Below are 22,145 nucleotides of genomic sequence, written 5' to 3'. Positions count from 1 at the left end.
AAAACATAATTTATGTGCAATAATGCTTTGGAAGCATTTAATATAAGCATACCACACTGCAGTGTAGGAAAACGTATTATGGCATGTGGAGAAAGTAAACAAAATACTATTGTTTCTCAGCAGTCAAGGCCCAAGACGAGGAAGGCTCCTTTGGCTTTTATTACTGATGATATTATTGTCAGAGCCAGGAAGCAGTAAACCTGTCATGTTATGAAATTTGTTGTGTGTTGTCCTTGGGGTTGGAAGTAAGCAAGCCTGACAGGTGAATGACTGTGGCAAGCAACATCTTGCCTTGTGTTACAGCCCTGTGTAATTGTGTCAAGCTGGAACCTTGAAGCTGCAATGTCTGGTGCAGACTTGGAGAGACCAAGGGGCCAAACGTTATCCTGCTGAATGAGAGACAAACCACATTCAATTTATTTTTACAACAGAGTCCTTATCTAATTTAAAGCACATTATTCCATAACATTTGCATTAAAATATGGTATCAAAGTCCTTCATCAATGTAAAGTTGATCATACATGTAACTGGATTTGTCGTGCTTGAGAAGTTTCTCAGTAGCAATGGTACTGTAGTGCGAAGAAGTATCTTAAAGGGGAAATAAAATCCTCGCATAGTGCTACGTAACAGAGAAGAGGCTTTTTTATAGGTTGCCTTAAGACATTTTGGGGGAAAAAAAAAAAAAAAAAAGAATAGAATAGCACACAGACCATATGGAAATGTAAAAGCTGTGAGGGCTGCTCTGAAGGTATTGCTTCTTGTTTTATTATGTTGGCCCATGATGTCAGAGGCACAAATTGTGATACGGTAGCAGAGGTTGAACCTTCCCGCCAATACTTCATTACAATTTGTTGCCATGGGGCAGATGGCAGCTGAGGGGTGATCTGACAAAATGGTTTCTGACGTGGAAGTGCATATGAAGCAAACGTGTGTCAATGGATTTCTCCATGTAGAAAGACTGGCATCCAGTGGCAGTTAATGATGCTCGCTAAACATGTATGAAGACAGAACTGTGGATATTAGCACAGTGAAATCTGGACTGCATGGGCATCATATTCTTAGCAGCTGTAAAGCAGTGCATCACCTCTACTGCTGCTACTGCTGCAGATTTTTGTGTGCAGCGTGCTGGCTTTTTTTAATTGCTGACAAAAATGCATAGCTAATGGCAGTGACTATGTTGAGAAGTGATGTTTTGTAGCTGAGAGTTTGATCTATTATTATTGTGCTCTTTGCATTGGTTGTATTTTTCATGGAAATAAATAGGAGGCATGACTTTCAGATCATCCAATCTAAATTTCATGTGGTATGAAACCTTGCAAAAAGGAAAACTTTGATACCTTTTGAATTTTCTTTGTTTCATATTAGATTAATTTGTCCTCATTTGTGTTATTTCAGCGTATGAACACTGTATTTTGACGTTCCTGCTGGTAACTTGGCGAAGTTCAAAACTGAAAACTAGCCTCACACATAATCAAAAGACCTTAATAAACTGGATGGAGCAGAGAGATGAGGTTGCTGTTCTCTGCAAATTGTCCCTGTTAAATCTCCTGCTGAATACGAACAGAAAAAGTCACTTGCAGAGTCATTTGTTCTGAGAGTTTATATTTGAATAAGCTAGACAAAGAATAGGAGAGGAAACTTTACTTTCATGCTGAAGGGATTACTTGATGTAATGAGGCAGAAAGTGCATAAAGTGTATCAAAACTAACAATTTCTTAGCTGACTGATGTTCCTTTAGATTATGCTGCATCTTGGGTTTAATATTTGAATCCTAGCTTATAGCCTTATTGAACTAAAAAAAAAAAAGACAAATATATCCAGTTGTAATTTTTTTTCTATTGTTTTATATCCAACCTAGATGAAAATACAAGTTTAATATTAACTGTATTAATTCAGAAGATTTTGCAAGATATATACTAAAGCAAATAGTACAGCAGCTCCATCTCCCCTGCAAATATCCTTCCAAGCTGCGTCAGACTTTTTTTTTAAAGCAGCTTGTCACAGTGTATAAAAGATTATTGCCTGGTTGTGTGTGTTGTTTTTTTTGTCCAAAATGCTATGATGTCTACTTTGCCTTGGACAAATATTCCAGCTTATGCAGGAAGTAGAGCATGCGAAGTATTATTCAGAGCCTTTTGTAACTCTGAGTCCTGATTTATTATGGCACATGAGGCATAGGTCAATTAATGTAAAATAGTAAGAATAGTTAATTTTCAAGAGTTATTTTGTACTTCACAAATACATGTCTGTTGGCAGCCTTCCCACATTTGATATCTGAAAAATGGCAAAGAATCTTTACTGTTGTACTTTACTTTTTAAGGTAACACACGTAAGATCATATAGATGAACAGTTCTCACTCTGTTCATGACTGGTGCGGGAAGAACACTGCATGGCATCTATTTGTATGCAAAGATTTTTTAAAAACTGTTTAATTTTTACATTCATACAGATTAAAATGAGCTTCTCTCAAGGGATCAGAATTTTCCTTTGTACCCTGTATTTTTAAATTCTGATGTATCTTGAGGGAAAGAAAAACAACAAAGCCATGTCATCTTTCAGTTTTGTATTTCTGTCTGAATGGTGGCAATCAAGTATTACCAAGATAGATAGCCACCAGTAGAATGGAAATAGTTTTAGTGTTTGTTTCCTTTCTTATCCCCTAAAAGAACAGATGAAAAGCAGAAATCAGTTGATGATGCTCATACTTTTGAGTTGGTGGTGGGTGGGTTTTTCTTTCTTTTTTCTTTCTATCTTGGCCCCATATTTTCAGAAATCTGCTTCTTGCACCCCTGAATCTGTCAATAGGGGTGCTGTGCACAGCTACTTTATATGATTTAAGTCATAACTAATTGTCCGTATTTTAGGCCTCTCTGTTTCTCACACCTTTTATGATCTGGTTGTTGCCCTTTTGGATTCTCTCCTACTTCATGTAACAATCTATTGGGTTGCAATATTAAAGAAACCTGTTGTTTCTGTTACTAGCAGGCTTCACGTACCTTAGGTGAGATATTAAACCGTGCATCTCTATGTCTCTACAGACATGTGTTGGCCAGATAAATTGCTCAATTCTTACCTTTTTAAAAGACCAGTGCAAGATATATTAATTAAATCACGTTCTTATGTAAGCTGTTGGTTTACAGTCATTCTGTATTTCAACACAGCAAGCCTGGGACTTCCTACATTTCCCCATTCTTGCAAATATTTTCAAATAAGGCAGACTGCCTTATGAAGACAATATATATATTTTCTGTGTAATAATTCAATTTCTGCTATAATGTTCTGACTACTGAGGCATTGAGAATGCACCTCATTTACAGCCCCATGTTTTTCCAGCCAAAATTTGAGGATCAGTTTTGTGTCCATACATGCTGAAACTTGGTAAATTTTACATCGAGATGAGTTTGTGTGTTTGCTGCTGAAACTCAGTCCAAGAGGATCCCATTTATTCTGTTTGTAATGCTGAACAAGTCTGGAATTCTTACATAATTCGCTTCTTAGAATGGGAGTGAAGCAACAGTGTGTGTTAAACTTAACTTATATATATACTGCTATTCTATTAAAAAAGAAGATTGGTTTACACTTCTTGCTAGAAGAAAATAGGTGAGGTGCTGTTCTAAAGAAACATACCCTACGATGAATGCATTGCTGTCTCTTTTTTAAACTTTTGACCAAGAAGCTATCTTATTTTAGGCCTCTCAACAGTATGCCCTGAGCACGTAGCTGTTAACAAATAATGAGAGCATTGATTCACTGAAAGGAGGGAAAAAAAACTGGAGCGCATTAGACTATTAAATTAAAAATTTATTCCAATTAGTACTGGGGGGACTGCTTCCTACCCTACTAAATTAGGCAACTGGGAATTAATGGCAAGTGAAAATCATTATAATGACAGTCCTTTTTCATAATGATTTGAGAAAGTTTCTAATAGTGTCACCGTGACCTCAGAGGGTTTCAGTTGCTCTCTGTACTGAAGATGCATAAATGCTGATTAGTGACAAAGGGCTTTGGAGTACTTTATAGTAAAGCTAACTCTTTCGTAAATATCTAAGGTCTGACATCTAACTTGTCAGTTAGTATAATAAGCTGTCCATCTCCATTTGCTTAAATAACACGCTTGTGTGCTCAGGATGAAGAATTCTGTGACTTGATTTATGATATTTAATGCCAATCTAGAGAGCCTTCAGTGCATAAGTAATTTGTTTATTGAGTTCATATTCTCATTCATTATCCTTTTAAACCAAAAATACGCTATTTCTTTGCCATTCTTTATTATAAGAACTGTATTTGTTATATTTTTAGGATGAATGGTAACAGTCAGAGAAATCTTGGAGATGTAATTTAAACAACGAAATTCCACGATGAACCAAAATAAATGGAAATAGAACGGCATGTAGATCTGTGAGCAAAGCCAAGAATAGGCTTTGTGTTTTGTTTTGTGGCAACGCAGTGTGTACATTTTAGAAAGCTGTCTGTAAGCTGACTTGATCAACAGGTTTTTTGGGGGCAAATATGTTGATGCAACCAGATTCTGTTAGTTGTTAGTAGTTTTGGACGGCAAGATGACTGGCAGCTGAATCCACAGATTTGGCTTTTTCTGAGTGAAGGCGTACAAGACAGGTGGCTGATACCAGTGTACTCATCTCATAATTTTCTTCCATTCTGATGTACAGAGGGCTAAACATTTGTTAGAAGAAAGTCTGTGTATAGATACTGTAAGAGAATAATTTTAAGCATCAAGGCTTTAAACATATAGAGAGGTAGCCTATGAAATGTATGCATTGAAAAATGCTCAACAAAGGATTGTTTTTCCTTAATTTCTGTGAGATTTAGGTACCCCTTTGAGATGGAATATTATACTGCTGATGTTAAGTGAAATCTGTTACAAGATGTCTTGCCTCTTCAAGTTCCCACTTCACAGCTCATTCAGCTGCAATAACTAAACTAATCAGTAATTGCCATTACAGCTTTTCTTTATGAAAAGAGAACAGAACAAAGAAACTGGGAAAAATATTCAGTAGTGGAAAAATGACATTTCAGCAGAAGCCTTTCTCAAAGAATGATTTAAAACCCTGTTTACCAGAGCAGCCGTAGGTCAAAGTTGCCATGGAAACAGAAAGAATTCAAATAATATTAGCAATAGCATATCTATTATGATATTGCATTAACAAAGCCATAGTAAAGGGTCACTTGTGGTTTCATTTACAGGGCTCAATTTTTGGAGATTTATCACCAATATTACAGGCTGCAAATGAGAATTAGAAACAGACGGTTCAGCCTTGAATTGTCTTATGGTAATGTTGAGAGGAAAGAAGTATTGCATTTCCCATTACTCTGTAAAAATATTTTATTTATTTAAGCATGTTTGCAAGGTTCTGGAGGTTTTTTTGAATGTAGTGAGTTCATAGCCTTTTAGAAATAAAGCAATGCTGAAGCCATTAAATAGGTTATTTTTGTTTAGCATCTAAAAGTTCTGATTCCACCAGGATGGTGGCATCTGGGAGAAAGATTGCTTGTAAGAATAATAGATAAATTTTTAAGCTTGATACCATATGCATACTTTTTCCTGTGTTGTTGTTTTGAAAAGAAGTCATTGTAAGCAATGCTGGTTTTATTTGGAGAAATGAAGCTTAAAGTCCACTGTGTCAGTACACTGTCTCTGCCAGACAAGCAAGGATGACAGGCTAAAGGCAAATTGTTCTTTGGTGGTTTGTTAAAAACAAACAAACAAAAACTTTCTTCAAAAAGGTTGCTAACATTTACCTCTTAGAGCAGTGGTGGATTATCAAGATTGTAAATTCTAAGGTTCTGCCTCTTGTATCCCCTAAATTTAAGTGTTTCTTTTTCAGTAGGGACAACTCCTAACTACTTATGTGGCTAAATCTCTTTTCCTCACTGCGTTCTCCTGGCCAAGAAAAGGGAAGGATATAATCCAAGACTGATTAGATGTTTGTTCTTTGCCTCTTAAAAAAGTTGGTTGAGGTGTAGACTTGGATGCTACCAGGGCTGATCCAGAATTTTCTAGTGACCAATATCAATTGCCCAGAGGTTTTAGAAATAAGTCCTGTGTTTAATTCCAGTGGTTTTGGAAAACTTTATTTAACCAATCTGTGTGTTGAATGACCTGTCATGCAGACATCCCTAAAGTACATGCAGTTCACGTTTTTCTTTGTTTGTATTCAATATGAATAAAGGATACAAATACTAAAGGAGCTTTTTGTGTCTGGCAGAAGAATCTGGCACAGGAGATGTAGAAAACTTTCCCAAAGCTTTGTGATCCTAATGACTGTACTTGAACGCATGCATAGTGCTTTGCCTATTACAAAAGCTGTAAAAGCAGTAACTAATCCACAAAGCAAATTATGCTTTGCAGATGTATCCCTCTGCTGGGAGGAAAGCATATGTGTGTGTGTCTGAGGGAAAAAAAAATCGATTCAAGGCAGCTTTATTTGGTCATTTGAAGTTTTATTTCATTTATTTGAATATATTTTCATACTTACTCAACAGAAGATTCTTTTTTTTCCCTAGAACTGTGAAAATTATAGCTTGATGCATGAAAAATGTATGTATCTTTTTTCTTTTGGAATGCAGAAGATCCGATTGTTGTGATTCTATTACAGTGCAAGTGAATCTGAGCACTCTAGAATTATTTGAAAAAATGGCAAACAAGCAGTGAAATGCCTTAGACTGCAGTGTTTTCTTTTTCCTTTTATTCACACACTCAAATGTCAAGCTTTCTGGTGCAGAGAAGCACATACACATTTTATATGTGGCTTTTACTTTGTTATGCTATTGCTTGATAGCTAATTTAATGTTAAGTGAGTACTGCTTGGTCAGGAACTGCTTCTAATCTAGGAGTTAACTTGAACCTGGATTCATTTAAATGCTTTAATAGAGGCCGAAAGGACAGCAAATTTTAAATTCTCAGGGCATCTTTTGCCTCCCAGTTTTTTAAGAACTATCTGGCTGTGCAGCTAGTCCTTGTGTTGCAAATGGGTGTGCAAGCAAGTGCATATGTATCTGTGATTTGGTAATTAGAGATGGCAGTGATGGGGCTGTTTAAAGACTGGCAAATGCGGCAGTTTCTGCAGGGTACAGGTGCTGGAGGTGGCTCTGGTCTTTGGTGTCTTCCTCACTGAGGCTGTGGTAGCAAGCTCTTGCACACTGCAATGTTGGAAGCTGGTAACAGTGTGCGTAGCCTCTTCCTCTGCCTCCTTCCTTGCCCATCCTCCGTGGTTTTGTGCCTCTCAACCTCCTCCCCAAGATTATAAGGGGAGGGGATCCTGTATGCTTTTTTTTGGAGCCAGGGCTTGCTCTGCTTTCTTCTCCTGCCTTTGGCTTTTGTCTGCTTATTGTTCTCCACAGAGCTGTAGCATGTGGATGACCAAAGAGCAGAAAATATATTTTCATGGGCTGGCAGCCCCTCTAGGTGTAATGCAGGAGAGGAGCTACTGGTCTGTGGGGGGAAGGTGAGGAAGGTGCTGGTCATCTCTGGGTGTCACAGTACCCTATCAAGTATCATCCCTGTATGTGCTGTCCTAGTGACAGGAAAATTGATTAACACAGGAGAGGGAATGTTGATCTTGTATATAAACATATTTCTTGCTCTAATGCTTTCTCCCAGGGACTTTGGGAGGTAAGTGCCACTGCCCTCTGTGGTCTGATCCTGATTGACACTGTGTTGTATGGCCTGACAGCAGCATTGTCAACTCCTGCCGCCAGTGGTGCCTCTCTCTTCTATTATGCCTCTGTGGTTTCAGCAAGCAGATTGTACTGAAGCAGAATGAACCTGGTGTGGGCGAGTGTAAGCTGAGACATTACAAGAGTCCGATATTTATAATTGTTCAGGCAAAAGGAGCATCGTTGCAGACATCAATTTAGTGCACAGAGAGAGTCGGAAGGATAGAGACAAAATAGGATGGAAAATAGTGGGCTTTCCTTGTATAGCTAAAAACACGTGCAAAAATGTTTTGAAGAGTAGTATGATGGATCTGAGCTCTGTAGTTGAACAGTTGCCTCCACTGATAATCTTCTGTCTTCAGGTCTTTGGGGCACATTAATTTATCATATAAATGAATTTCCACCTTAGCTGCAGAAAATGTTCTTAGCAAATATTACAAGATGTATTTTCTACCTTTCTGATGTTTCCTGTATATATGAGAATAGAGAATAACATTCTTTTTGGATGGTTCTATTCAGACAAATAGAGCACTTTTAAGCTGCTCTTGGTATATGAAAAGCATGCAGAAGCTTTACGCTTGATACAGAGTTTTTTATACTGTTGGCAAAGATTCTGTTTGCTGAATTTCACGTACTTTCATTTTCCCTTTGAAGTATGTGGGAGAGTGCAGAAGGGGAAATACTTCATTATATCCATGAATTATTCAGGTACAGTTCTAGGAGTTAACATTACTTTAAATAGCTCAAGGTCTTTCTTTTTCCTTGAGTATATCTCAGAGTTTTCATTCTTATGCTGATTGTATGGCAGGTTTCTTTGCAGAGTACAATTTTGATGAAGTACTATCTTCTGGCAGTCTCTAGAAATAATTTGAGACTTGAAATAAGTATTTAATTCTGATCTTTTCCAGCATCAGATATGCAGTGCCCCTGAGTAGATACAGGTGAATTGTCATACATATGTTCATAGAACAGAATTAAATTATTCTCCCTAGAGTGTGTTTTCTTTGTGTTCTTTCAAAAGCATTGATCTCAAATAGCCCTCCACATACGTTTCTATGGAGGGAAGAAGAGGAATCTATAATGTTAAGTACTAAAATGCTACTATGCATGTAATATCAGGCTATTTTTCTTTCAAAGAGGAATTTGATTAACTCTTTTGCAGTGCCTCATTTCAACTGGGAGATTTGAATAGTAAGTCCTTAGATTTTGAAACAAAACAGAGTAATATGTGAAAATCTTTGTTCAGGAAATGGTTAAGAGTAACGGCACAGGAAAAGATGATTCAGAGAAATGATTTATATTGTTTCTAAATTCTCGTAGTTATAAGCTATCTTTGAAATGTCAGTGATTCCCTACATAATCACTTATGCAAATGAGTCAGAGGCTATTATAACTGGGGGGGAGGGAAAAAGGGTTTTAAAAATGATTCCTTTGGATTTTAGGGCTTTCCAGATAGTCTAAAGTGGCAGTAAAATGGGTTTAGAGATTCTTGCGGAGAAAATGCATCTGTATATGACTTATCTGTTGTTAAGTGTTTCAGAATGGGACTCCCGTGACCAGAGCTCATACACTTGGTTGACATTCTGGCAGCAGGGAGGATTTTGCAGTCGCACACTAGAGGAGGGGCTGTGACAAAATGTGCTCAGGGAAAAATACCCTTTCTCTAGCGTGTTTGCTGAGCACAGGTCTCAGTTTGACATTGTTTCTTCAGGATTACGGGTGCAACATTAATGATTAAAATGTACTCTGTGTATTCAAGCTCATGATAGTGAGATTGTATCAACGTATGTATAACCCCAATTAGCTTTCATTGACTTCTGTGAATGCCATCTTTGGTCATTATGTCTGACAAATATCAATGAACAGCGTAATTGTAAAAGTGTAGATGCATCAGTCTTTTTGCTTCATTAAATTGCTTACTGGGCCTCGATCTCAAAGATCTTGAACAATTTCTCAGGGATAGTCAAGATTCTGCTGCAATGACATTATACTGTAATAGAATGGAGATCTCTAACATGTATAACAGAAGCCTGAAAACATAGGAAAATACCAGATCCCGGTAGCAACCTCTGTGTAGAGGTATGAAAGGACTGGTCAGGAAACAGCCTGCATTCCATTGTTCAAACACAAAAATTTGTCAGTGCTGAGCCTCCCGCAAGATGCCAGCATAAAAAATGAAAGGGAACACAAACCATTGAACATGATATTGAACAGGGACTGCATGCTAATTACAATAAAATTACAGAATAATGCATACAGCTCTCCAAAGATGCTGCTAATGACAGAGAACCTTCATCTACTGTTTAGAACCAGGGAAGATGAGAACAAAAATGTGTGGAAACATAAAGAAATGAATCTTATTTGACTCCATTGGTTTCTGGATGTTTAAAATGGGCCAATTTGTCACCAATTGTTCATCTTGGTTTTCAATATTAGTTGTTAATGTTCAATTTTACATGGATTTTCTGTCTTGTTTATACATGTTGAATAACTTACATAATTTGAATGGTCCATTTTAGGACTGAATGTTATCGTTTGATAAAATACTATACTTTTGTATAGTTTTATATTCATATGTATGCTGTCATTTTTAAATATGGGGGTAGTAACTTTCTAAATAAGTGCAGTTTAATTCCATAAGCAGTAATTTTACAAGGTGTTTGAGTTGGTTACTCTGAATAATAATACTAGACCATAGCAAAAGGGGTTTCATAAAGAAAATGTTATTTGCTTTTTTGTTGTTTTACTAAGTTAACAGTAGATGTGAGTTTTGTTACCTTGGGCACTTCATATGTACTTATTACCAGAGCTGTTCTTATTTATTGCAGCTTTCAAACTTTCCAGAAGTTGTAGACCTAGAGCTGCAATAGGGCAAAAAATATTGAAATACTTGACTATTATAGGAATAATTTGGTAAATTGGAAGGAAAAAGCACCATCATGGAAATTTCTGCTGCGCTTTAAAAGCAAAACAGTGCTGGAAGTCAAGTGGGTAAGAGGCACAAAAGTAAGAAATGGGTTTCAAGGTTTATTAAGGGGCTATTGGAAAGTCAAGAAAGAGATTTTCACTGCAGAGCTTCTGCTTTCATTGAACAATTTACTTCCGGGAATAAATAAATAATATATCACCATAAATAGACAACAGACATTTCCTTGGAACCCTGGTGGAAGTGTTCATTGCTTTTTCTTTGTGACAGTGCCTTTAAGCTATTCACTGTGAATGACTTAATCTCCCTTTTTTTCTAACTCTCTTTTGTTTTTTATTTATTTATCTATGTTAATCTTCCAAGACTGTAGTAGCACTAGTCGGAGAATGAGAAGAGGGTCAAGAGGCATTGTGTTTTTAAAGAAATTACAATTGTTAGTAATTGTCATAGCAACAAAGGAGATGCAGGGAATAATAGTACCTAGCAAGGAGGCAAAGGAGTGGAAGACATATTGAGCTGTTCTGTGGCGCTGGGCAGACCAGTCTTGAGTTCTTTTTGTTTTATTACAAAGGTACATGTTTTCAGAAAAATATTAGTGTTAGGGCAGACCTGGGAAGCAAAGTACTGCTCCTCTTCTTGAATGTGCTTTTATGCAATCCTGAGTTTGTATTAGTGGAGCAACTGTTTGCAAGTCAATGTTTCTCCTTGGAGAAGAAAGGGGTTGCTGATCTGACAGAACAGACATGTCTTATCTAGCAGCCAGAGAAACTCCCTCTGTCAAGTGTTCATTTGTACATATAAAGGAGCCCTATGTACAAACTTTTTGATCTCAGTTCATCTCACCCCATGGAGTTGCTTCAGCTTAGAAGATGAAGCCTAACAGTGAATCACTGTATTTTCTACTGATTGCAGATGGTCTCCCAAGATTTCCACCCACGCATGAATGCACAAGGTGTAGCATATATATACTCAGTCAGCATGAAACCATGCTCATTACTAGTGTTATGGATAAGATCAAAGAATGCTTAGCATTGCTAGCAATATGGATTAAGTTGGTTGACTATAATATATAAAATAATGTTAAGTTAAAGAACAAGCCTATTTATTTCATCTTTTTTGCTGTTTATCAGCGCTGAGGTGAAAATATTTTAGATGTTGCAGGGATTGTTCTTCTGGACTTTTATTAATGAAATAAGTTGTACATTCTCCAAGCATATGTTATTTTGGTCAACTTTGAGTAACTAGTAGTGTCTAAATTGAGTGAACAAAAAGTTCTTCCATTGTTCAGATGTGATTTTGTTACATTCATCTTACGTTCAACTTGCCATAATTGCAGAATTGCAAGGTTTGGGAGGGGCCTCCAGAGATTGAGTCCAACCCCCCTGCTAAAGCAGGTTCCCTACAATAGGTCACTCAGGTAGGTGTCTAGACAGGGTTTGAATATCTCCACAAGCAGACTCCATAACCTCTCTGGGAAATTTGTTGCGGTGCTCCATTACCCTTACTGTATAGAAGTTCTTCTGCATGTTGATATGGATTATCATGGATTCTCCTTCTGGAAAAACAGTTGGACTAGGGATACTTCAGTCGTGCCTCTTGAAACAGAACAGAAAACAAATCCTAGCAGTGCCTTGCTGCTTCTATTTTGTAATGTATTTGGCTACTAACACATAAGCCCTAAATGAGATTTTCAGTTCTCAGTACTCCACTAGCTCCAACAGGGATTTAGAAGATACTTAAGTTTTAGGCTATCTGTAACATTGAGCAGTGTGTGTTCTTTCACTTTGGTTTAATACAGAGAAACTATTTATTTATTTATAAGTAAACTAATTTTACTGTGGCTTTGTTATATGTTAACATAAATCCAGACTAGAAAAGTGTGTGTCAGTGTAGGTACCAGTCACTGTAACCTGATATGATGCATCTACATCCTGTATTCTGTGTAATTAGTATGCTTATGTACTGGATGGAAATAAGTAATTTAGTTATTGAAAGTCTGCATTTGTTGGCTTGAAAAAAATAGTCGCTATGAAGAAAGCTTCACAGCAGCTGAGTTGAATGTTGAATGTTAAGATAAAGGTAATAAGATGTTCTGTGTTTGATGTGACTGTAATGGTCAGGTGATACATACAGCACTGCTTGTTCATTGTGGGGAGGTTTCCACACTTGACAATTGTTACTTTCTGTGCTTGTTATCTGTAAATATAAGAAGAATATTGACAATGGGTTTTGCATTTCAGAAGAGGTATTCTCATGCTAGTGGAAAGCTAGGGAAATAATGCAGGAAGTCCTTGCGTTGCCTTACACGTTGTTTCTGTAAAAGCAGAAAATAGAATTCTGAGAAATAATTACTCAAAAGAGTTGAGTAAGCGCAAGCTTTGAGTGTGAATAGGAACTGACATCTATTATGGGGGAGAAATACGTGAAAGAATTAGAAGGAACATGAAAAAGTACGGTTGGAACTGAAGTCAGAAAAGGCTTTTGCTAGTTTGTAGTATAATGTTACGCTTCTTTGCTTTCGCTACAGCAGATTTCTGTAGAGATCTCTAACACCCGAGAACAGCTTGATGCATTGGAACAATTACCTGGTCTCTTACATGCTGGAAACCAGTGTTTGGTTTTGATTTGAATGGGGAATGTAAGGGATGTGCGCAGTGCCAATGTATTATGGGCAAGTCCAATGTATATTTTCCTCTGTGAATGACTGAAGAATCATGCTGGTTACAACATCACTTACAGGTTTTCAAACTAAATGCTAACCGCAGAATGCAGGTCTTATTTTGGTTTAGACTTTTGTGACTGTGGAGGAAATGATGCATGTCATTATTTTCATGTCAGAAGGAATGCAGTAGATGTACCTGGTATTATATGATAGTACTAATTTCCCTTACTTCAAAATATCGTCTTTTTAATCATATCATGCTGATTATAGATTCTTGACCATAGAAAAAAACATTAATGGGAGGAAAATATAAGATGATAACCTCTTTTCTTCCCTTGAGTATACTAGCTTCAGACTGGTAGAGAACGGATAAAATGATAGCCTCTTCTCCTTGTTTTCCATAGTCAGGATAGGGACTAGAGAAAATGATTGCTTCAGATGATTGCAAACAAAATAAATCACAAAAAGTGACTGGGGATCCAAGGAGCCACCCCACATAGTCAGGCTTTCTTCTCCGTTACTGTAAGCCTATATTGCTCACACAAATACTTTGAAATTACAGAATTGATTGATCATACCTGGATTTTCTGGTATACCTATACTTGTATCTCTTTATGCCATCGATAAACAGAACTATAAATCCCTGTTCAGATAATATTGGTAGGAGCAGATGCTGATTAGAATTCCAAAATGTAATGAGAAACAGGTACTGATAATTTTGTGTTCTTCTTGCTTTTGTATTGTTTTCTTTTTTTGTTTGTTTGTTTTTCCCTCTGTAAATATTCAAGATCCTGGAAAACAGAGAATAGTGACAAATACATTTCTATTTGGCCAGGTATTTCATACTGTTTTCTCTCTAACCAGATGCAAATAGAAAAATTTCCTGTAGCAAATTCTTAAACTTATTTTCTAGGTCTGAATGTGCGGAAGAGATTTAGACTCATCTGTTTAAATGCTTTTGCTTATTTTTGTTTTTATTAGGATGTTTTGAATAACTTGGGTTCCTGTGAGTTAGATGAAGATGACCTAATGCTTGACTTGGAATTCCTAGAAGAACAACATCACCATCGTACTGGTAAGACAGAAATATTGGATATCTTTGAAGAGATGTTACTATTCCAGAAATATGAAAATGTGTTCAGTGCAATTACTTGGAAATATCAAAGAATCATTTCCTTAGAAAGATAGGAGCAGTATGTATTTATTAGTTTGATTTGTAAACACCTGTGCCATTGACAGAAAGATACTCTTTTAACATTGCTTTTTGCCTTCGTATGGTCAGTTATTAAATGGATTTCTTCCATATCTGTAGAAATTTCTTCTAACTACACAGCACCAAAGGCAGACTCATTTAGTTTTCTAGATATTTAGAATGACTTCTGCCACCAGACAGTTAGAAAACAAACAAACAAAAAAAACTGTTGCTGATGATTGTAACTTGATTTCATGCCTGCTGGAATAATATGCTTGAAATAAGGAGGCTTTGACTTGAGGCATGAATGTAACATGATTGCTTTTGTGCACTGCATTGATTAATAGTGATAGCCATGGTGAACTCTCAATGTGTTCAGAATAATTTTAGAACAGGTTTACCTAAGCTCTTGGTAAATTAGACCACTTGCATTAGTGAATCTTGCCTTCCTTTTTCCATAAGCAGCTAAGTCCTGATAACTCCAGAAGACTCAAAAGGCAAAATACATGTGAGATTTATGCTTGATCACAGTGTAGAGCTCTGAGTACTCTGTGGTACTTTCTATGACACTGTCATGCTTACAAGAGACCCTTGCTTTTACTTGCTGTTTTCTGACCCTTGCTTTCTCCATCCATAAATGTGTATATCCATACTGTACATTTATGCAGACTGACAGAAGTGGAGTTTCTGACAGTTATTCCTGCAGGTGTGCAATATGTTCAGTTCTTCTCCCTCCTTTGCTGCAAATTTATGCGGGAAATTTTTATAGATGTACCATTGCTGCTTGAATTATGCTCCTGTTTCCATTTTTCTCTGCATGGTAATTATGTGAAGTTAGTATTTAACCTCTGTGTTGTGCCTGTTTGTGTATCTATTAAAGGAAAAGACACCTGTCTCATTGTATTTGGTAAAAAGAATAGTATGGAGGGCTGTGAAAGTAACATTTGCTATCCTGAATAGCTTGTTTCCTAAGTAACTGAGAGCTGAAAAGTTTGAGGATAAAACTAACTCAAAGGTCATTTTAAACAGGAGTGAGTTGTCTTGCTTGAATTTATAGGAGGTTCTTTGATATATGTATACCTGGTGTGAGATTAAGAAACAGTGGTTCAAATGTTGGTCCGACCAGTTTATTACAAACCTTAATTAGGAAGAAGGGGAAAAGGGGAGGGACAGATGGTTTAGGGTGATGGGGAAGGGAAGATGGGTGATAGAAAAGATGGAAAGAGGCAAGAACTGCATAAAGCAGGGATAGTCACTAGCAGCATCCAGGAGCAGACCTGTTGCAAGATGTTCTGATGGTCCAAGGCAAAAGCGCAGTGAGGGAGAGCAGCAGCAGCGTGGCTGGCCTTGGGCAGCAAGCAGGTAGCAGGAAGGAGCTGCAGAGTAAGTCTGGGAGCAGGTAGCAGGCCCAAGAGAGCCTGTCAGCAAGCTGGACTTTCGTAGTGAGCGATCTGATGGCAGACACCTCTGTGGTGTTCTTCAGCATGCAGGTCTCAGGTCATGAGGAATCTATTGTCAGAAACCTTGTTGTTCTTCTTCAGCATGCAGGCATCATATTATGGTCAATCTGATGTCAGAAACCTCACCTGTTCTTGTTGTGAGGAATTTGATGTCAGAAAACCTAACTTCATGGTCACTGATCCCTTTTTTATCCTCCTTTTTTCCTGCCTGTGTGACATTCCTGGGTGCTTGGTTAAGAGTCATGTGCAGCACCCCCTGAGACGGCCATCTTTCTCGAGATAAGCCCACACAAAAGACCTGGAGGAACCATTTTCCATAAATAATATTCTTAACATGCTGTGCTTTGCCTTATGTGCATTTATTTTCTTTTGCACATATTGGTTGCTCTAAAAGTAATGCCTCCTATTTATTTTGATGCAAACAACAACAAAAAAAACCTGTAAATATTTGATAGAGCAAATTCTCAACAAAATGCTATTTTTCACTGTGTTACTATTCATCACTATTAGCTATGCATTGGGGGGTTGGGCTTGATGATCTCTAGAGGTCCCTTCCAACCCCTACAATTCTGTGATTCTGTGATTCTTACCAGTGATAAACAAGAACCTGCATTCCATGCTCATAGAAATCTGCATCAACATATCGAACACAGTGTGTTTTTCACATCACTGTCACCAGTGGTGAGGCTCACCACCCACCGCATCACTGTGCATGCATCCACTGTTTCATCTTCATAAAAGTTCAGCAAGCATTGATAAATATTAATGGTTGCCATTTTTTTTCTGCATGGAGTATTTAAATTCCATACCTTTGCTACCTCTGCACTTCTGTGTCAGATGCCATTATATCAGCCTGCCCCTCTACTGCCATTTGTCACATGGCAACAAAATGTAAGGGAATATTGGTGGAAAGGTTCATTCTCTATTGCCATGCTACCTCTACCAACCTCTGATGTTGCAGCCAATGTAATAGCATAGCTGGCATTCCGTTCAGAGCAGTCCTTGAATTTATAAAGCTCTGAATTAATGGTGACAGAATAGTTATGTCCGTTGCATTATTATAAAGATTTGTAGCAGCTTCTGGAAAAGCTGGAATCATAATGCTTGACATTATTCTTGATGGAAAAGTAATTTCACTGGAGATGTGATATGATACATAATCTTTCTACTCTTGGCTCATTATCCAGAGCTATTTTAATTCTTTGAGTATATCAGCCATCTGAAAACAGGAGTCGATTATTTAAATAGTATTTGATATTAGTTGATTTGTTAAACTTGTAAAAGCTTCCTTGAGGCAATGGACTTGATTATTAGCCTATGGCTTGCTTCACCAAAAATTATTGAAGAGAATCCCAGACATACAGACCTGTGAAGCTTGTTTTCTCTGCTGGCACATACTGCCCATAATATATAGGTTTCAGCCCTGCATTATATAAGCCTAATGTATTTAAATAGTTTTTTTTAGCAGTACTTGTGTTCATAAGTTCATTATGTTCCTCAGCTTCATACAAGGGGTCTGTATGTTTGACATTCCTGTGAGTGTTCTACTTTAGTTGTGGTCAGATGGAAGTTAATCCATGTACTTTTTTCTCTGTTATCAAAATGGGAGCTTTGATTAGTTTTTTTTGCTGTTTTTTAATCTTAACTTTATTGTCTTTCTGAAACCTAACTTACCAATGCTAGTGTGAATGTAGTGCAATAAAAGTTCTATTATGCTCTACATAATGATTCTGATCATAGCATTTATTAGGTTAGGGCCAGCAGTCATAGTTTTTTTACGATTTACTTGTGCCCCACTGCTACACTTTGGCTCCTTATGAGAAAATCTGTGGGGAATTACTTTAATGGGAAATTTTTCAAGAGCAGTTCAGCTTGATAACTTAACAAATACGTTGAAATATGAAGAGATGTAATTGGAAAAAGTGTTCAGTTCTTCCTCTTACAGAGTGATAGGTAATGAATCAGGTTCCTGTTCTTCAAGACCCAAAATAACCTCTAAGATGACAAACTGTATGGGTACAAGCATCACATCTTGACTCAAATATCAAAAATGTTCCTTGGTTAGGAGGTTGTATGCAGCTAGCTGTAGCACTGAAACGTAGCAGTTCTCAAGTGTAGCACTATGCTTAGTAAATACATTTGATCTTTTGATTAATGGCAAATTGACTCTTAACTCTCATTAGGAGGTCCAGGTTTTTAAAGACATGTTAGTTAAACAGTGATTCACAATGGCTTCTGTCTTTTTATCCGCTGTTATTGAAAGGAAGAGTATTTGTTAGAGTGAGGATACGTCTTTTTGATTTTTCTACTGAGGTTGACAGTGAGTTGATAGTTTAATGAAACAATTATGATTTATTGATCTTGATTTTGGGGACTGTTTTTGAATACAGAGTGAAAAGCTGTTGGAAGAGCTTCTGGGGGAAATTTATACTAACAAATGCAATTTTAGAAGAGGAGATAGAAACCTATTTGCAGGCAAGGGAACACTGCTCTGTAAAGTAGAGCTGGGTATCAATTAAAAGGTAGAAAAAGAATGTTTTCCCTTTTTTTTTTTTTCTTCTTTTTTTAAAAATAATAATGTTTTGGTTTTTTTCCCCCCAGATAAATTCTTGTGTTCTTGTCTGTTCTCTGATTGCCCTTCCAGTCTGTCTTCATGAAATACGATTCCTGCAGGAGGGCAACATGAACCGTGATTAGTACTAGAAATTAAAAAATAAAAAATAAAATGCCTAAGTTTTTAATCTAACTCCTGTGGAGATGTTCAAGGCCAGGTTGGATGGGGCTCTGGGCAGCCTGATTTAGTGGCTGGCAATTCTACCCACAGCAGGAATCTGGAACAAGATGACCTTTAAGTTCTCGTGCAGCTCCTGCTGTTTTGTTATACTATACATCTGAAGATTTGCAAACCTGTTATAGACGCTTCCACCTTGAATGTAAAGTTCTGTGTTTTACAGGACTTAGCATGGCCTTGCAACTCTGGAATCCCACATTTCTCTCCTTTAGTGTGTATTAACTTCTTTAGCTTCTTATTCTTTTAACCATACATTGCTGAGAAAGAGATTATGAGCTGGAGACATTTTTTATCCCACCTAACAATTGCTTTGAAATTTAATAAAATAACATTTATGTATACTTGGTGAGTGGAGAGTACTACTCCTTACAAATGCAGAATATTAATCAGCATAATTCTCTGAGGTTTTCTCATACTGTTCTTGAGCTGGAATGCTTAAAAGTAAACATAGTGTGACATACATGATGAGCCTTGAGGAGGCTTTTATATTACTCTAAGTAATCAGACTTTTAATATATGCTGCACTGTTGATTTCCTGTTGTAAAATAATTAAGTTAGTGGGTTCTATAGCGGGAAACTATGACCTGCTTATAGAAAGTGACAGCAGTAATTTAACCTTATTCATTTTTATTTTCCCTGTTGAACATGATTTATTTGATTCCAAGTATTGATTACTCAAATATATAATGAAGACCTTTATCTTCAGTGATATAAGCAGTGGAGAATCCATTAATGTGGTACACATTTATGTGGATGAGGTGTGCTTATGTTGTACATAGCTTATTGAAAAAGCAAATATTTTGTTGTCTTGCTTTGCTGTTCAGATACGACTGCAGTAAATAGCTACCTTTTACAATAACTTAAATGCATAGCCAACTAGGGTCACGTGGAAATTTTTCACTGTCTGCCATACATATAATCAAAGTGGTCCTGCTGCTTTTTTTTTTTTCTCCTGCAAAGACATCTGTGCATACCTGGGATGTACAGTGAGCAGCCCAGCTGGTGTTAAAAGGAGCTGGTGGTACTGGATATACACGTGCGCTCATCTCTGCTTTGGGCTCTGAAGCACACAGTGTCTGTTGCAGAGTGCAGTATTGATTAGCTGTGCATCCAGGCTGGCCTGCTTCATCCATCACATTGCTACCTGAGTGCTAGCTGAATAGTTTTGAAAAATGTAGTTCAGTGTAGTTTTGGGAAGAGATTTGTCTTTAGTCAGAGCTTTAGCCATTTCAAATTTAGTACCTTGGCCTCATCCATAAAGCAGTGATCCAATATACATGAAAAGCATAGCTACATCATCCAGCCTATTCCTGAAATGATATTATTTGTCTTGCTGGAAGAAATAAATTAACATGGGAATATAAAAATATATTTCAGTGTTGATTTAAATATTTTTCAGCTCTTCAAAAACAAACAAAAACAAAAAGCCAACAAAACCAAAGACTTTCAGACATAGGGGATATTTTGCTCAAACTTGAGACAGACTCTGTTAGAAACTTTTTATGTGAATGAGAAAGTATATGTGCATTGATTAGATGACATCTGAAATGATGACAATGGCTCTGATGCACCATATATATACTCTTGTACTAGTGGATATGCAGAAAGCAAGATTCTTGTTGTAGTTTTGTGTTAATATAACTGCAAGGAATGAGTTTGTAAGTCTGATTTAGTAATTTCTCTCATATAGCATGTTCCTGTAGACCTGATGAAACTATAGCAAAATTAAGCAGCCACTCTTCATATCTAAATTGTAATGGTGTGACATGGTGCTGTTTAGCATTGGAAGTTATGCGTGTCAGTGAGATGATTAGAACCATGTGACTTTACCTTTGCCATGTGTTCCTATTAGATAGTTCTTCTCTGGATACAGCAGTAAGATCCAAACCATAGAGTGTTGGGCTGGAGTACTCTATCATCGCATAAATATTAAGGGTTCTCATAAGAAAAGAATAAAATCATATATATGTATTTGTTATGAATTTGGCAGATTACTGTATCAGTTTTGCACACTTCTCAGAGTAAGGCAGAAACAACATTTTGTTTTTTTAGAGGAATTTACAAGTGAAACATTAAGGGTAGATGTCAAATTACTTATAGCATATCAGATTGTCATCTATTAGTAACGTAATTATGTTATTTATTAGCAGCTTTCTCAACAAACATGCAGTGTGCTTGTTTTGTGGAAAATAAAATGAATTTTTATGATATTTCATTTCATTTTAGATAGCCTCCAGGCCAATTGCCGTCAGTACCCAGCCAAACCTTAGTGCTAGTGTAATGACCCAGTGATGTTAATTAGGTAGTTGCTGAGTTATTCTGAATGTGATGAACAAGCTGTGTGGAGATTCTGTGGTTGGTTGGAGCTCCTCCTGTGTCTATTAATTAATTGTACTAATTATTTTTATTAATTTTCACAGAGGGTAGGATTGCTTAAGCCAAACTGCAATTCTTTCTTTCTTTCTTCCTTTATTTTTGTTATTTTTATTTTTATTTTTTTTTTATTTTTTTTTAATGAACAGTGGAAGAAATGCAGACGCTATTAAAAAGTACAGAAAAACTCCATGCTGGCAGCGGGTCATTAACAGACATAGCTAGAAACTGTAAACTCTAAATAAATGTGCTTGCTTTTGAAATGTGAAATATATTCTAAATGTAGCGAGAGAATAGATGATATACTGTGTGTACAAATCCTACTTCAAAATCCTGACTGCCAGCTACTCAGCTGCAGTGGACCGATTCAGGTTCACTAAACTGGCAGCAAAAGCTGTGTATTCTGTCCTGAGGACGAGGGCTGTGGCATGACTTTGGGACCAGCCTTCAGCCAGGTGAAGGCTATCTGTAAACCACAGCCTGAATTCATTTGTTGTTCTCTATGGAAGAGAGCATGGACAGCCAGCTCTGGCTCTACCACATCTGCTGTCACGTTAGCTGGTCGCTAGTGCCTCCGCAGGACCTCAAAAGGGGCAACCACCACTTGTTTGGATGTCTTTCCTAAGATTTCTAGTGAAGCAAATGAACTGTTCCGAGGGAAAGTTGCTGACTCCAAGAATCTGATAGTGTTTATGTAATTCATTCTTTTATCCATTCAAGGAAAGAGGATTTTGTAGTGTTTCAAATAGAAATGGGGGAAAAAAGGTCCTAACTCTATTTCTATTGTGGTTATTTGAATGTATTGATATATTCATGGATATACCATGGGTAACAAGTTACCTCTCAGTATATGAAACCAGCCAAGTTTTTTCTTTTTTTTTTTTTTTAATCAGGACTGGGCACCCATCTCCTTGAGATCTTTTGATTCTTAAGAGGTCTTCATTATTCCTAATGCCTTTAGTGATGTGTATGTGTTATGGTAGGGAACAACTAGACTACACACTTCAATTGTGGTAGTGAAGCAGGAACATATATATATATATATGTATATATTTATATATAT

General features: G+C 37.0%; 1 protein-coding gene across 6 annotated transcripts in view; it reads left to right on the top strand.

The window, feature by feature from the left end:
- The window catches only part of CCSER1 (coiled-coil serine rich protein 1), a 585,787-nt gene that overhangs the window by 99,209 nt on the left and 464,433 nt on the right, over positions 1-22,145 (top strand). For all 6 annotated transcript variants that reach the window (XM_072336461.1, XM_072336462.1, XM_072336463.1 and 3 more), the window contains exon 4: positions 14,248-14,341. In XM_072336461.1, the coding sequence (XP_072192562.1) occupies positions 14,248-14,341 (94 nt within the window). The remainder of the gene's footprint in view (positions 1-14,247; positions 14,342-22,145) is intronic.

This window comes from Excalfactoria chinensis, chromosome 4 (assembly GCF_039878825.1).
Source record: "Excalfactoria chinensis isolate bCotChi1 chromosome 4, bCotChi1.hap2, whole genome shotgun sequence".
NCBI classification, from domain to species: domain Eukaryota; kingdom Metazoa; phylum Chordata; class Aves; order Galliformes; family Phasianidae; genus Excalfactoria; species Excalfactoria chinensis.
This window is presented reverse-complemented; position numbering and strand designations above follow the sequence as displayed.